Here is a 15,955-nt window from a genome sequence, read left to right on the forward strand (position 1 = left end):
CTGACAAATAAGCTGATGTAAAAAGGGAATCAACAATCTCTTTTATAGTCAACCTTTTGCAAAATATAAATTCGTTACAGTGGCCTTGTTTGCAGAAACAACCCATCATTAGGTCGACTGTTGATTGACTTTCTTAATACCGATTGTTAGAACATCATTTTCACACAAATGTAACTACGGGTTAAACCGTTTACCCGACCAAGGGCTCTACGCTGGGTGTGACTTGTCGACAGCGGATGCCTACTCGTCCATGGCACCTCACACCTCTTGTGTTTCCAAGGGATACGTCGTTATCATGACTACCAAAAGAGAATAATTAGTAGTATATTTTTATAATGCTACTCCTCCTAGAGTTGTGGTCCGATTTCGTTTAAACTTGGTACAAACGTTGAATATACAAAAGTTACATAGAGGTTTTGGATTTCGTTGAACATTGTTGTCATAGTTACTTTTTAAATTATTTATTTCCTGTTCAGAAAGAATGACGGATATTGATTGGCCACTGAAACAGTGGTTCATTGCAGTTTGTGTACTAAGTAAACTGTAATTTCTCACAGGCTGAACTCGATGAAGAATAAAATTAGTGACTGTGCTCTCACCATATACGTACATAAGACACCATTGAAATTGAACATTATGCCTTCGAAACACTGCAACTAAATATAATGAATATTTAGTAGAATTTTATCTGCAATCCGGATATCATTTATGAATATTTAATGCAATCTGAATCATTATTTATCTTTGCTTTATTTTAATGCATATATTTCTGTTGAGTCCTCCAGATAGATACTGAGTCAGAATTTGTTGATATGCTTTCAATACAGCAAATTGAATCAGTGGTAATTTCTAGATTTGAGGGAGAATTTGTAGCATCATGACGGATACTGTTTAGCTCTACTGGTCCACAATCAAGCAGTTTTAGATCTGTCAGAATTTGTACATTGACTTAAAGTTTTATCGAAGAAAATAAATGAAAATTGAAATGTAATTGAAAATTGTTCCCCTTTCATTTCGTACGTTAATTTTATGGGTCAGTTTAAAAATCATATTCATTTTATAAAGAAATAAATGTTGACTTAAGATTAAGATCTGCTTCATGACCCTTGGGCAAGAAGAACTCTTGCTATGGTAAGCTGTTCCTTGTCCATCTGCATGTATGTATGTAAACATTTTTATATCCACATTTTTATTTAAGTGCAGTTCATGTCCAAACTGGTAATTCGCAGCTAGTTTTTTGCTGAATCTTGTACACAATAAAATAAAAGGAACAGCGTAATATGAGTGAAATTAATCATATAAATGACGTAAAAAGACAACATATTAAACAAAATATTAATTTGCTGGGATATAAAGGCAGGCAAACAATGGTTCAATATTAATCTGACTAGGTTCAATGAGAGACATAATGACTATGTATATACATGTATTACCAATACAACTTCAAGGAAACTAACTATATTAACTACAAATAAATCTTACAAATTATAATTGGAAAAAAAAATACAGCAAGAAGATGGTACATAAAAGAACCATGCTGTTTAATGGATGTGTGTTGCTGCACCACTTTTTTTTCCCTTCAAAATGCTACTTCTATAGTTTTTGTCCGATTTCAATAAAACTTGTTTCGCACTTAGACTATACTAAAAAATACATATAATTTTTTCTTCCATTTTTGAGTTGAATGAATATATTTTTGCCTTGGTTAATTAAAATAAAAAAAAATTCATGATATTGTTGTACAATGTTACTTCTTCCGTTTTTCTCCGATTTCAATAAAACTTGGTAAACAAGTAGACTGCACTAAGATACACGTGTATAGGTTCCTTTCTCTCAGTTTTTGATTTAAACAATTAATGTTGGCTTGCTTTCTAAAAAAGAAATTTCTTTGATTTTGTTTCAAAACTCTATTTCTCCTGCAGTTTTAGTCTGATTCCAATAAGGCTTGGTACATTAGTAAGACACATAATTCTATAATCGGATTTTTGATTTCGAAACGATGTTTCCATGATTACGAAAAATAGAAGAAAAAAAACCTTTCGAATTCTTTCAAAACACTTCTCCTTCTATAGTTTTGGTCCAATTTCAATAAACCATAAACCACAAGTAGACTACTCTAAGATACATATTTCTGTGTATTTCTTGTTTTCTTATTTCGAAGAAAGGGTTTTGCCAAGGTACGAAAATAGAAATCTGTGCGGTTTTTTTTTCAAAAGGCTTTTCTCTGATTTTGTTAAAACCTGCCACACAAAGAAACTAACCCAGATATCATAATTTTGTTTCACTGGTGTGGCCATAGTGTGAAGTCTAAGTGCTACTTTTCTCTTCCTTTATTACAAGAACAAGACAGAAGAGCTACAGTCTCGTCAGACTTCCGGTTTGTAAAGAGTGGACTTCTCTTTATTTTCCTTTCAAGTAAAACAGGATATAGAACCTTGAGTAGAATGTTTTTATTTTAAATGTACTTAAGACACGTTCAAACTAGCTCTAACTATCTGTCGTATGTTCTGACTGACCTTTAGAAGAATTATAGGATGTCTCACTTGATTCTTTAAACGGTTCTGTTGACATCATTTGACATTTAGCCTCAGGATGTGGAGATAAATCCCTATATTCCCCCGATAAGATCTAGGTAATTAATAGTGTCACCCACAATATGTCATCTTCGCTAACCAAGGGTTTTCGGTCCGCTCTGTTCGCCGTTTACGGAGAGAAGATCGGACCGAAAACTCTTGACTAGCAAAGATGCAATATACCAAATCACTCCAAATTGCCGAATCCTCTGATGGAGAGAGGAACGAATCAACCAAGTGTTTCCGAATAATAAATAAAAGAGAGAAAGTAGTAGACCATGTGACAAGATCTCGAAACGAATTGTGTTTTATTTCACTTTTAAATAAATATAGACTTAGAAATATTCCACTTCCTTAGCAGGGGTCATTTCTACTGTATATCCTACGGGAAAAAAAAGGATGAGCTGAAGAGATCCAATAATCGAAGACGAATTATTTAGGCACCTTAGAAATAAAACAGGGAGTGTTACCGATAAAAAAATGTCATGCATCAAACTATCAAAGACCTTTTATCATTAGCTTGCAATTGAAAACCAATGTATAAAAAAGAAAAATATTTTGCTTATGTCATTAGATTAATATGAATGTCAGCCTTATTTATTGCATATTGATTGCTGTATATTTTAAACCAAGAGTTTCATTGATCTGTATGACAATTATCAGGCGTTCTTTGTCACGAGTCGTGACAACCTACATATAGGAAAAAGTATAGGAAAAAATTATATTAAAATAAGATTTTGTTTTAAAATAAACATAGATAGTCATTACAGATAGTTCATTAATTTCTAATTATGTTTCTACATTTAAATGTATATACGCTAATTAAAATAAAATCTAACTAGGATGATTGAAAAAAATCTAATTTGAGCTTTGTTTTTTTAAGTTCACAGTAAAAGCTAAATGGGAATATTTTCCACATTGTATTTGAATTCAAGTTAAATAAATGTGCTCAAAATATGTACATGTATTTGATGCATAAATACGTGGGGAAGGGCTGTGCACATGTGAATTTAAGGAAATTTTGGTGTCGCCTAACTTAACATCTGTGTAAAATTATATTATGTTACATTTAAGTCATAAAATAAAACAGGGTTGATTGATGACGAAGCAAACAATGGCAGGGGGCATCCCTAAAACCCGCCCTTTTGTATAATGCAATGGAATATATCTAAAATCAAAATATACGTAGATTTTCTTGAAAATTAAGTAGATACGTGTATTAATATCATGAACTATTTCGCAAATTATGTTCAAATGGGTAAAAATATTGAGCACACAACAAAAATGCACTTACATGTAGCAACAAAAAACTCCATTGTCTGAAACTGTTTGTTTACGCTACCTTCAGGAAATACATCGTACACCTTAACAATTTAATTATGGGGGTTGTCTTTCGTTTCCCTATATTGGCAGACACAGTGTCCTTTGCGTATAATTGATCGTCCATAATCCACAAAATCCATGTAAACTTCATTAATTCTTCAGCTTAAGGAAACAGCTTGCTAAAGGTAAATGATGGTGTATGAAAAATGCATGTATTTTACTTGAGAACCTTTTCACACTCAGACTGCATTTTCGGGGTAAACTATAGCTTTTAACCAAGATGAACAACAATCTTAAAATAAATGAATTAATAAGTACACTTGTTGATAAAATAAAACATTTTTAAAATTAATTTTGATCTTTTTTAAATAGCCAAGTCTTTTTTTTCTTCATTTAATTCTCTTGTAATTAAGATCTAAAAACTAGTATATAAATTTAGAACTGAAATTATTGCTCACACCTGTAAGAATATTATTTTTGTTTTACAAATTAAAATAAACTTAAAATATATACAAGTGAATTTGAGAGAATTTTTGTTGCATCTTTCATAAATATTAAAGATGTTATGAAATGAAACGAAAGATAACATTACCGCCTCTATGCTGCTCTATGATTGTAGGAATGTATTCTAAATATTTTTTTTCATTGTTTTTAGTATCATATTTTATGAATATTATTACAGTTATATACTTATTCCACGTAAATTGTACTTAAGCTGTTGACAAGTACAGTAAGAAATTGAAATTAGATTTAGTACACTGTAGATTTGATCTGTGATTAGTAGTACATTGTAATACAGAATTCGTTGAATTTATCGTTAGGCAATATTTCCCATACTGAAAGACTTATCGAACTTAATGCACGCGCCATCTTAAATGAAATAATTTCAAATTACAGCAAATGGCAGAATTGTTAAAAAGCAACCGCAAGTTGAACAGACCAATGATATTCTGTCCGATCCTGAGGATGAGTAGGACAGAACCCGACCCACTGGTAGCCTAAGTATAGGACATTTAAATGTTTTTGGATGGTTTTTAAGATATTTTATGTAAATTTCCTAGACATACTGCAAAATTTATATATATATATATATATATATATATATATATATATATATATATATATATATATATATATATATATATATATATATATATCACTATAATAAATAATTTACTTACTTACTTAGTTTGCTTATTTCCAACATCATTTTCAAATACATTTAACATATATCCCTGCCAAATCAGATAATGATAAAAAGCAATTGTACATAAATCATGAAATCCAATAATACTTTTAAATATATATCTCACTGCAAATACATTTTTTCCTCTTTCCAAAGACAATGTATTTAATTTTCAAGGTAAGACTTCTATTGCCGAAAACAAAATATTATCATAATAAACTACAATATCTGGAACAATTAAGGTTGAAAAGTGTGTAGCAACTATATCTTATACTTTAGTTTTAAATTAAAATACCACTTAGCTGGATGATGCTCTAACAATTTGAAAGTTTTGAACAATATTCATTTGAAAAAAATATTAAAATACCACTTAGCTGGATGATGCTCTAACAATTTGAAAGTTTTGAACAATATTCATTTGAAAAAAATATTACTGATCGTTACTCTTGAAATTTTTTTGTAATTTTATTCATTGTTGATTTTCCCCATGACTGATTATGAAAGGTATACAAATTTTAATCATTTATGCATGCATATTTATTTTTTTTTCAACACCACCAATTTCTTTACGTTCGTGCTTTTTGCCAACTTTAAATGATGACCCCTGTAATTTTCAGCACCATCACATTTTGTAACCGGACTATTTATTATTATATGCACTGCTCTTGACCACCAAAAAAAGATAACAGTACGCAGACAAAGAAATAACATGTTGTGGTTCACTGCCAGGCCAGTATCAGGGATTACTTACATTATATATATTTTTTTTCTTGTGTATTTAGAAAAACCTTCTATTACCAACTAGAGCATCGGATTACACGAAAATACCTCATCTGTATTCAAATCAAAATTCAAATCACTCGAGCATATTTTTCTAAATAACAAAATTTCCAGTGCTTTAATTATAAGATAACAACAACTTAATATGTTAATATTTTTTTAAAAAATCGTATACACTTTATGTAAAATAAAATACTGCATGAAAGGCGGGGAGAAGGTTGCTTTCATGTTATAGGGATATACATGTCAATTTCAACTTAAAAAAAATTAAGACAAAGTGCACTTCAAACACTTCATATATTTAATTTTCAACTTTAAAAAAATAATTCAATAGAAAGTGTAATGATTTAGTTCAAACATTTTATAATTATCTTCTTTTCTTGGTTGTTACTCATATTTAAACGGGTGTTTAGCGTTTCCCCCTATCTTCATCAATTTTATTTGTATCAATGTCACTTGACGTTCCAAATATTTTCATTTCAATTTTAATTAAAAAAAAACACCCGTACCTTATAAATCTCACTTTGTGTACCTTGTGAGTTGTTGGAAGGGGTGAGAACTTTAGTATTCAAGCCATTAAATGTTTAAAACGCCAAGTGCTTGTAGTTAAAGACAAAATAGATAAATAAATTTATTTAAAAATCAGTAACTCAGATTAAACTGCAATTTAAGAGCTTACTATGGACGGATTACTTTATAAAGTTGATCTAACTTATAGGTCTTAAAAAGATAAATCATGACAGCTTGCAGATCTTAAGGGAAAAAGTATTTTAAAAAAAAGACAATTATTTTGTATTTTTTTAAACAAAAATGAGCTACTTATTGAGAAATATCACAATTACAGAGAAATCACCTTTTAAATTAATAATAACCATTATCAATAAACAAGTTTCATAACGTTTGGATTTTATAGTTTCTATGACAACTTTAACAAAATGGCCGCCTAGAAGTGACACCTTTTCAATGCGGAGTGTCTAAGCTGCCACCCAACCCCAGACGAAAGTTAATTCCGACAAAATCCTTAATGATTACCCAAGTATAATAAAGAAGAAAAATCCTGCAGCATTATAAAACATAATACAGAAAAAGGTGTCGGGACTGCTGATTTAAATCTCCAGGAGAATTAGAGATTTCTTGTTTATCTGATCATCTCTTCTGGTTCGCTGAGAAATCTGAAAAATGTGTACAGATTTTAACAACTTGGACGATTAATCGGGTCGTTGGTTTCACCCCTGTCGTGAGAGTAAAACCGATTTAATATACTAAGTACAGTAAAAACTACAAACAGTTTTAAGCTTTTTTGTACTTTATCATAACGATGAAAGTTTAACAATGATAATCCATAACATGAGAGTTTTATGAGGATGAAAAACATGAACATTTAAAATATGGTAATATTGCAATAAAATATCATGATTAGCACTTTTTAAAATAAGGTGTCCTTTTTGAAAGGCACAGAAATGGGCTTTCTTGATTGTATGGCAAGATACACATAATAAAAGAATGCTGTAATGTATGCATAAGCTTTACAGACGGCATCCGTTAAGAATTGCGTTAAATTTGCACATAATTTAAGGTTTGAAACCTCCCAATGAATGTTATAAAGAAATAAAGACTTTATAACTCAGTTTTTACACATACTGTTTCTTGCACATCTGAATTTGTTCATAAACGTCCGCTATCCTTTGTTGCAAAATTTTTGCATTTTTCTGAGGGAAACGTGGAATCTGGTTAGAGAGCTCTTCATGTTGGGAAAACAGTTTGTTAAGTTCCTCACCCGCGTTTCCGGAACGATAAAGGCGCTCTATGGCACGCGCTGTGGAGTTTCTGAAGACACAGAGAGCGTCCAAGAGCTTTTTATGATAAGAAGCATATTTGTCCAGCAAACGATAACCATGAAACAGTCCCGACTCGTTGTCCAAGAAAACTAGGCGTCCATTGGACGTCCGTTCCAGATTATGTGCCGGAGTGTTCATCATATTTGGATTCCACTGACGGTTAAACATGTTATTCACCACGCGGTCTAGATTTGCCGTCAGATAATCGAATATCAGTAAGTCTGACCATTGCACTAAATCACACAGATCTTCAGGACCTTTTGAGTTGCCTAGGTCCTGTTTAGGATGTAATTTTCGATCTTCTTCTCGAAATTCAAACGGAATATGAGATGGTTTTAGTCCCTCTACAAATTGTGTAAAAATGACAACTTTATCGTCTGCCCACTTACTGTTTGCAATTTCACCTGTTACCGTCCTCCATCGGTCATCAATTGTATTAACTAAATGTAAGCTAGAAGGAGGAACGTTACTTATTCCCAAGAGCTTACTTAGATAAAATGAGAAAATATCACCCTGTATTTGATCTGTATTCATTCTGTACCTAACACAAGCACGGGATGCATCTTTGAAAGTAGCTAACCGGTTCTGCATCCTTCCGCATCCATTTTCCAGTTTCACAACTTTAACATTGTTTATTTTACTCTTCCAATCTTCCTGCTCTTTTTCGGTAAACCCACCCGGACATTTTTTCTCCGTGGCTTCCGACCAGAAAATCCCGTTCAGCACATCTGGTTGTTTTGCTGATTCACGATTCCTAATGACGGATTCTATTGCAGGTGAAGCGCCAGAGGAACCGTCCGATTGTTGTGATCCGCTATAATCCGTTTGTCCCTGTAAGTACGAGTTCGTACCATTGTTCAGAGGATACACTACTCCATAAGAGGAAGGCTTTACAAGTCTTAATGGATTATCCAGCGAAAGCTGTTTTCTCGCCGAGCCTACAGATTCATGGCGAATGCCAGTTTTGGAGTCAGTTTTTTCAAAGTTTTGTTCTTCCAAAGGAAGGGTTATCACCGGAAGCTGCAGCATCATCCCGAGAACGAAACCTAAAGTGAACGCAAGTCCTGCCATGATGACAGAATGAAATTTTCTCATAACACTATCTGACACTCGGCTTTAATCATTCCTTCTACAGCTTTAAGATCAGCATGAACGTCTCTTATTTATATGTACAATATATATAGAACCGTTGACAAAGTTAGCACTGAAAAGATCCGCTAAGTATGCGCTGTATCTGTCACAGCTGTCCTTGTTAGCTCTTCATTAGTACCTGTGAAGCTTGCGAGGAAACTTGGAGGAAGTGGTGTCCACTGACACAGCAGACTGTCTCTAGAATAATAATCCAGTGTCTCAAATCTCCGTAAAGTTGTGATAATCTTCAGACCTCTCCGACTGTCTCCCGGAGATGTGCGACAAACACTGACTGACACTGAACGATCCACACTCCACGGGATTCGTCGACACCACACTCCAGGATTTCTCTTCAACGTTGACTTTCTGTAAATAAATGCCCCTACATTATTTTCTCCTTAATTGCAGAAAAACCCACACAAGTTTCTTTTTTTTCTGTTTACAGTTCATCCTTTCCGATATGCAGTTCCTATCACTCTACAGAATAGCATTAAAACCCTTTAATTCTCCAGTCGAACAAATACACCTCTACCGCGCATGTTCCAGGTATTAATCGAAGAAGCCCCGCCCACCCGGCATACATCTTATAATAATGACTGGTTTACTCAGAGCTGTAAAACGAGATCCCTGCTGCTAGATGTTATTGACTGACCCTATTCAGTCCACAATTCTTACAAAAATTATTCAATATACAATACAAGGCTTAGAATACTCCTTAAACCCAGTGAAGTATTGCGTAAGGATATATCAGTTGTTTAACATTCGCATTCTTTATAATATGACGCTAAGTCGATTTTATGCTAATACTGAAAAGGTGATGTCAATAATGTTTTGATAATGAAGTTTTTGTCACAGCATGAAAGTAATGGGTGTGAATTAATTAATTATGCTTTGCAGTGTTCAGACTTGTCAATATAATGTATTACATAGAGAGTTTCAAAAAGTCATCTATCAGCCTTAGGCAAAATTCACTAAATAGAATAGACATAAAAGATTTTCAAAACCACGGAATTAATTTTTTATGTGTTTGCAATTCATCTTGTTGAATTTTTTTTCTGCGTTATATGGTAACAAAAAATTCCTTCCGAGTAGTTCTTCGCATAATAATCCCCATACATACATGTATAGAAAATATTAACTAATAAAACAAGTTAATTAAACATGGTATTTGTTTTTACATATTGCATAGGAATGATAACCTGACATGAATTTGCAGTTATCACTTAGCGTGGTTATAATCACTGGGTCTCTATTGAAGGTTGTAAGGCCTCAGATAGACTTTATTAAATAAATTAAATATACATGTAGTTAACTTAATTTATACATTGTATATTTATATATTGTATGGATCCTTTTATTTCAAATTATTCAATAAAAACATGTGCAAAAAATCTGTTTGAATATATTAAACACTAAATCAATGAGTTAATTTATACTTACTACCTTTAATAAATTGATATTTTATTTTTCATTACAATAAATAATTCTATGATGCTTTGTAAGACAATATGACCTTTGGACAATTTGAAAGAAAAAGAAATGAACATTTTGTAGAAGTGTTTGTTTATGTCCGGTGGCATTGATACAAACATTATATATACAAAAAAGTATTCCATCACTAAAGAAATCAAGAGGCTGAAATTCTTTGACATAAAAAACCCCCCAAAAAACAAGCAAACAAAAAAAAAAATCCACACTTTGTTTAAATGCTTTAGCTTTAACTCAAAGTCAAGTGCCCCTCTCTACAATTACAGTTACAATTTTTAAACCCCCTAAACAGAAGTGATAAGGTACTTGTGTTGGTAATAAGTGCTTTATAAACACCCCCGAAAATACACACAAGACAATTGAAGGTGATAAGGAGCCATAACAATCTTACAATGAGTAGATCTACAGGCGGGTGTTTACTCAAGAGATATAGAATTTATAAGGCAGATAAAAATGTGGAAATATAATGGGGTGGAAATTCAAATAACTATTTGTTGTTGTTTTTTTTTCTTAAACTGAATCTAACCAAAAATTAAATTTTATGAAAAACTTGGCTTAAATGGGAGGAAAATTGTATTTTAACTCCAGGGGTGACATCCAAATTGATGCAAAACGTTTATGTCTTCGAAATTAAAGTACCCCAACGAAACAAATCAGTTAATCAAAATGTTATGAAATTATATTCGATCCAAATCGTTAAAAATCATTAAAGTGACAGAAATGTCATTAAGATCATTTGATAATTCTTGAAATCATGCAAGATAATATTTCACATGTACAAATATATAAATACCTGGAAGCCTTCAAACAGATGTGACCATCTTCCTAGTGTGGTGAAAACCTTGACAAAGTTTTTTTTCTCTTTAAAATGGAAACTCCAGATCTGTAATACCAAAGAACCTTCAGTTAATTAATACTTAAATCAGATGGTATGCCACAGAAGAATTAAAGAGCATACACTGGACTTTGTAATTAACGCCTCAATGCCACAATTAACAATGACACTGACCGGCTCGGTAGGTGGTCAATTATAGAACGCGTAAGTGTGCACTAGCGAACGAACGTGCCAAACTCTAACTGTATGGAATAATGCATTAATTCTTATAGATTTGCCACAGCGTAATGACAAAGAATTCAATTAAGATATAATAATATGTAATAATTCATGGTCACCGAAACGCATCGGGAATATGCCGTCTTTCGTGACAGCCGCTTTATTGAGAACGAAACATATAGCTATATTGAAAAAAATTCTCACGTGAAAAAAGAACATTCACAAAGAAAAAAATAAATCAATGGTTAAAAAAAATACAGTTAACAAGTGCGGTCAATTTATATTCAAGAATGTTTTTAAAAAATAATTTTAAAGTAAATTGTTCTCTGAATAATGGTGTGTATCAATTCTTAGCAGTATTCTTGATTGTATATACATACTAAATTTTGACAAGTTCAGTTCAAAACAGTTTTTCTCTCGCTGAGCTACATAAATGGCACATGAGGTATACCTACATTTATATGTGTAAAGCATTGTTTTGAACATATTTTATTGATTATATCAAAAGGATTGGAAACAATTTCTAAAATAACTTACTAGTTTAGATAAATCAAACTAATTAGTTTATCAGCTTTATTAGCTTATTAGTTTAATTAGTTAATCAATAAGATTAGATAAATCATAGTTTATTATACAATAAAGCATTAAAGCATTTAAATACAAGAAAAAGAGCAGAGCTTTGCATTTGTTTCAAAGCTGATGTGAATACAGTTGCGGATCCAGGATACTTGAAAGGGAGGGGCACCCGTTAGGGTCAGGTTGGGGCCTAGGGGGCAAAGTCCCAGGAAGCTCTCAGGTTTTAGAAGTTTTATGGACCAGTTTTTAAATTTATTTTTAGTTATATTTTAGTATAATTAATGCAATATCCCATAAAAAAACTGATTTATTATTCTTATGTATGCTTTTGGTCACGAAAAGGGGGTAGGGCGGGTCCCCTGAACCCCCCTCCCTTTAATCCGCCAGTGGAATAGACATACAAAAAAAAAAAAAACAAAAAAAAAAAAACAAAAAAAAAAAAACAATACTCCAGAAGAAGTATATACCTAATATACATGGTGTTAAATGTGTTTTAAACGTCTCTCTTTCATTTACGCAAACTCTGCGGACAGTAATCAAACTAATCAAAAAAGGGTATATTTTATGATTCTTAAACAGTTAAATGCGTCTGAAAGACCTAAAAAGCACCCCCAGTTCCACGAATTATCCAGGATCGGTTTTACCTCTTTTTGTGGTATACTTTGTAGTTGCATGTCCAAACCCCAAGGCACTGATTAAATATTTTCAATACATGTGTTTGTAGTTAATTTTGGTTATGGTCATATAAGCATACAGTGACCGTTTGCCACCGTGTGGACCAACAATAGACACTCTGTTGGACCATCATTATAAATTCCCAAGATGCACCACTCAAATCCCCAGATCATGAGAATTAGACGGACTTCAAATGTTCTCTTTTATGATAGAAATAATGGGAATTTAATGAACCTGTCACAATGAGGCTTTAGTTTGACCCTTTACTGACATTGATCCCGGCAAGATGAATAATGACCTTTTCAATCTCCAAAACATGGAGAGTTCTTCAATTTACCGTCTTTTCAGCGGGTATAATAGTATTGTTTACCGCCATCAAAAGGAGGGCTACACGTCGTACAGAAAACAAAACAATTGGTTAATGCTGTTCTGTCAAATTGTCCTGAACCCTGTTGTGTTTGACAACTTTTGAATTAAAGAAGATTGAAAATGAACAGGTCAGAAAGGCAGAGAAAAACTAAAAAAAAAAAAAAAAAAGTAATTGCAATGCAGAAATTTACATAATCTGCAAATTGGATATGGAAATATTCATATATTTGTGTATATTAATATTTTCTTTATGGAAATGTACTGATGGAATATAATGGGCGTTAGCCAAATCTTCATCAGGTGCTTCAGCTTTATTTAACCCTTAATTACACTTCCTTATAAATCTTAGTTAAGCAAGCTGTAAAAGGCATCTTTAATACAAGGAATGCATTAATCAAAGATTTGATTTACAAAGAATAATTAGATTAACATGCGTCTATAAGATAAATAAAAAGACATTCAATTCTTCATATGGCATAGAAGTAAACAATTGGTATACATGTATTTCTTTTTTATAAAAAACTAGAATATGTTACAGGGAAATATGTACATGTACATAACCTTTTCATCAGAAAACCGTTTGTCCAAAAATCTTGCCTTAGAATTTAAGAGAGCTCATTAGAATTTAAAGAGCATTTTAACATATTTCAAACAAATTGCAATGTTCTAAGAACAATACACTTCATTAAAATTCTTTCACTGCATATATCTGATAAATGCTAAAAAAGGCAATCATAAGGCTATGAAGGTCGGGTTCGGAATTTCACGGAGTGTAGGTTCTAATATCTCGGAATAACAAGGATATCGCTTTATCTGAGAAACAACCTAATTGACCATAGCAGACCAAACAAAAGAGATTTGTTACAATTCTTCAACCTGGCAGAATTTCAACGCAGTTGAACTTTTTACGTGTGTTACATACACCTGTATAAGAATGGAGGAAATCTACAACATCAAACACTCGGAGATTTTTTGAAGATTTGGCTTAAAACACTTGATCTCATAAGTTATTTAAAGTTATGTAAATAATAACACAATACGCATTATGGTATCAAATTAATAACAGGAAACTCTATATGAAAATTCATTGTTTTCACATGTAGACATGGGAAAATGAATAATATACGGTTGCACCTCTTCCACATTGACAGAATTTGAACCAAGGTATGTTGAGTAATACCTAAGTTTGAATTATACACAATTCAATAAAAGATAATGATCAATATTTAAAACTTTTACTGCAGGAATTGCATGGGGAAAATGATTTACATTTTAAAAAATCGCTTGTTCAGTTCATCCCAAATTAATTAGCAGCAATAACAAAATGTTCTGGTATAAACCAAGTCAGATTTCTTTTTTTTTTTAAATTCTAGTACATTTGTTTTAAATTTTTTTTCAAAATACAAAGATTGCATGCTAATCAAAGGAATACGTTACCTTTATAAAATCCAAAAGAAAGTTCAAGAGAACATATGCAGATTTTATCTTGATAGCTGCAGCTCTTTTCTAAAAGGTCCCCAGAACAATGTTCGGCAAATTCTATAAAACATTTAACACCACAGAATAAGGGAATCATTTAGCACCGAACAAAATGGCAGCCCAAATCGACCAGTAATATCTAATCCCCATTTATTTTGTAACAGTAGCCGCGATCCAAGCACGCAGGGTGTTTTTCGGTTAAATGGTTGGTGTCGGGTTTCTATAATTTATAAACCCAGTCGATGAGGACGCAAAATGGCTGACGTGACAAAGCACGGTTGAATGAGGTCCGGGTAACATGTGATCCTTGTCGAACCCCTCCGCGGATCAGGACCCCCCTTTCAATGAGTCGGCAGACCGTCTATGCCAGCCACTCTCTGGAGATACATGAATATCATTTACAGAATCCATCCATATCGTGTTGTAGAATCGCGACTTAAATCTCTGCTTCTCTATATCTCCTTCTGTCGATTTAAATTGTCCGGTATGTTATGTTTAGAAGACCCGAGGTTGCGAGCGATTGTAACATTTCATTTAATTTAAATTGAATTCAGCTTTAATAGTTTATCTATTATAGCCCACCAAGCATCGCATGAATATATGATCGGCATTTTAAAGCTTTGCTGGCGCTCTTTGTGAAGGACCTAGTTTTGTATAGAAGAAAAATTTGAGCGTGTCGGCCCATTGTCCATCGAAGTTAAGAACGGTTAAGGAAATTTTCCTCTATCTGTAATAGATAAAATCTACCTTAGGTTTCATGCATATCCATTTTCAAAATTTTATTGCTCATTAAAACTTCCAGGGATGAAAAATGATAGACGATATCTTCAAAAATTTAATTCTCACCATTATAAAATAGCAATATGAATTTGAATCAGTCTGATTTTACTGAATGCATATTGTTAGCGTTATGTAGCTTTAAGTTGGCTGAACACCTATTCTCACATAATCCGTCCACATGCAGCCTAACTTTCATTAAAAAAATAAAGTCATTATTTGGGGGAGAAGTCGATGTTTTTTAGGAAACAAAACATGGGAGAATTATTTTTCAAAATATCAGAACTCAACCATGCATGATGACAAAAATATTCACTATGCAATATAGGTAGTGTATTTACCTTCGTAATTTACGTTATTATCTTACGTCGAAATGAACCCGTCAAAAACCGTTTTATTGTCAAAATGAATATTCAGTTTCACTTGGATTTTTTAGCACTATGTCTGTACTAATAAAAATACTTCGAAAATTTTGTTTTTTACCAGTGTTTTTCTCTTAATTTGTAATTAACAAATTTTATTTGCTTTAATCTTATTTTTCAACTGAAATAATTCTGTTCCTTCTTACTAGAAATGTTTAAGCTGAATTCCTGTGCGACTTAATTTATGTTTATGAATCATAAGAGAAGAGGATTTTAAAATTTAATTTGGGAAGAGACTGTGAAAATTCTAAATTGGTTTTTCTTAAAGAAATATATTGATAACG

At 32.3% G+C, this 15,955-nt stretch overlaps 1 protein-coding gene across 1 annotated transcript; it reads right to left on the reverse strand.

Moving 5' to 3' along the window:
• Positions 1-7,150: 7,150 nt before the first annotated feature.
• LOC133185405 (four-jointed box protein 1-like) lies at positions 7,151-14,965 on the reverse strand. The gene is made up of 3 exons (XM_061320585.1): positions 14,431-14,965; positions 11,113-11,202; positions 7,151-9,197 (listed from the first exon to the last, which is right to left on the reverse strand). Exon 3 carries the CDS (start codon positions 8,793-8,795, stop codon positions 7,494-7,496), a length of 1,302 nt encoding a protein of 433 aa, XP_061176569.1. The 5' UTR covers positions 8,796-9,197; positions 11,113-11,202; positions 14,431-14,965; the 3' UTR covers positions 7,151-7,493.
• Positions 14,966-15,955: the final 990 nt, after the last annotated feature.

This window comes from Saccostrea echinata, unplaced genomic scaffold (assembly GCF_033153115.1).
Source record: "Saccostrea echinata isolate AGI-Se365-2 ecotype Australia unplaced genomic scaffold, CSIRO_AGI_Sech_v1 ptg000012l, whole genome shotgun sequence".
Lineage (NCBI taxonomy): Eukaryota > Metazoa > Mollusca > Bivalvia > Ostreida > Ostreidae > Saccostrea > Saccostrea echinata.

Coding starts and splice junctions, on each gene's coding strand:
- LOC133185405 (XM_061320585.1), bottom strand. CDS start 8,795: ATGAGAAAATTTCATTCTGTCATCATGGCAGGACTTGCGTTCACTTTA.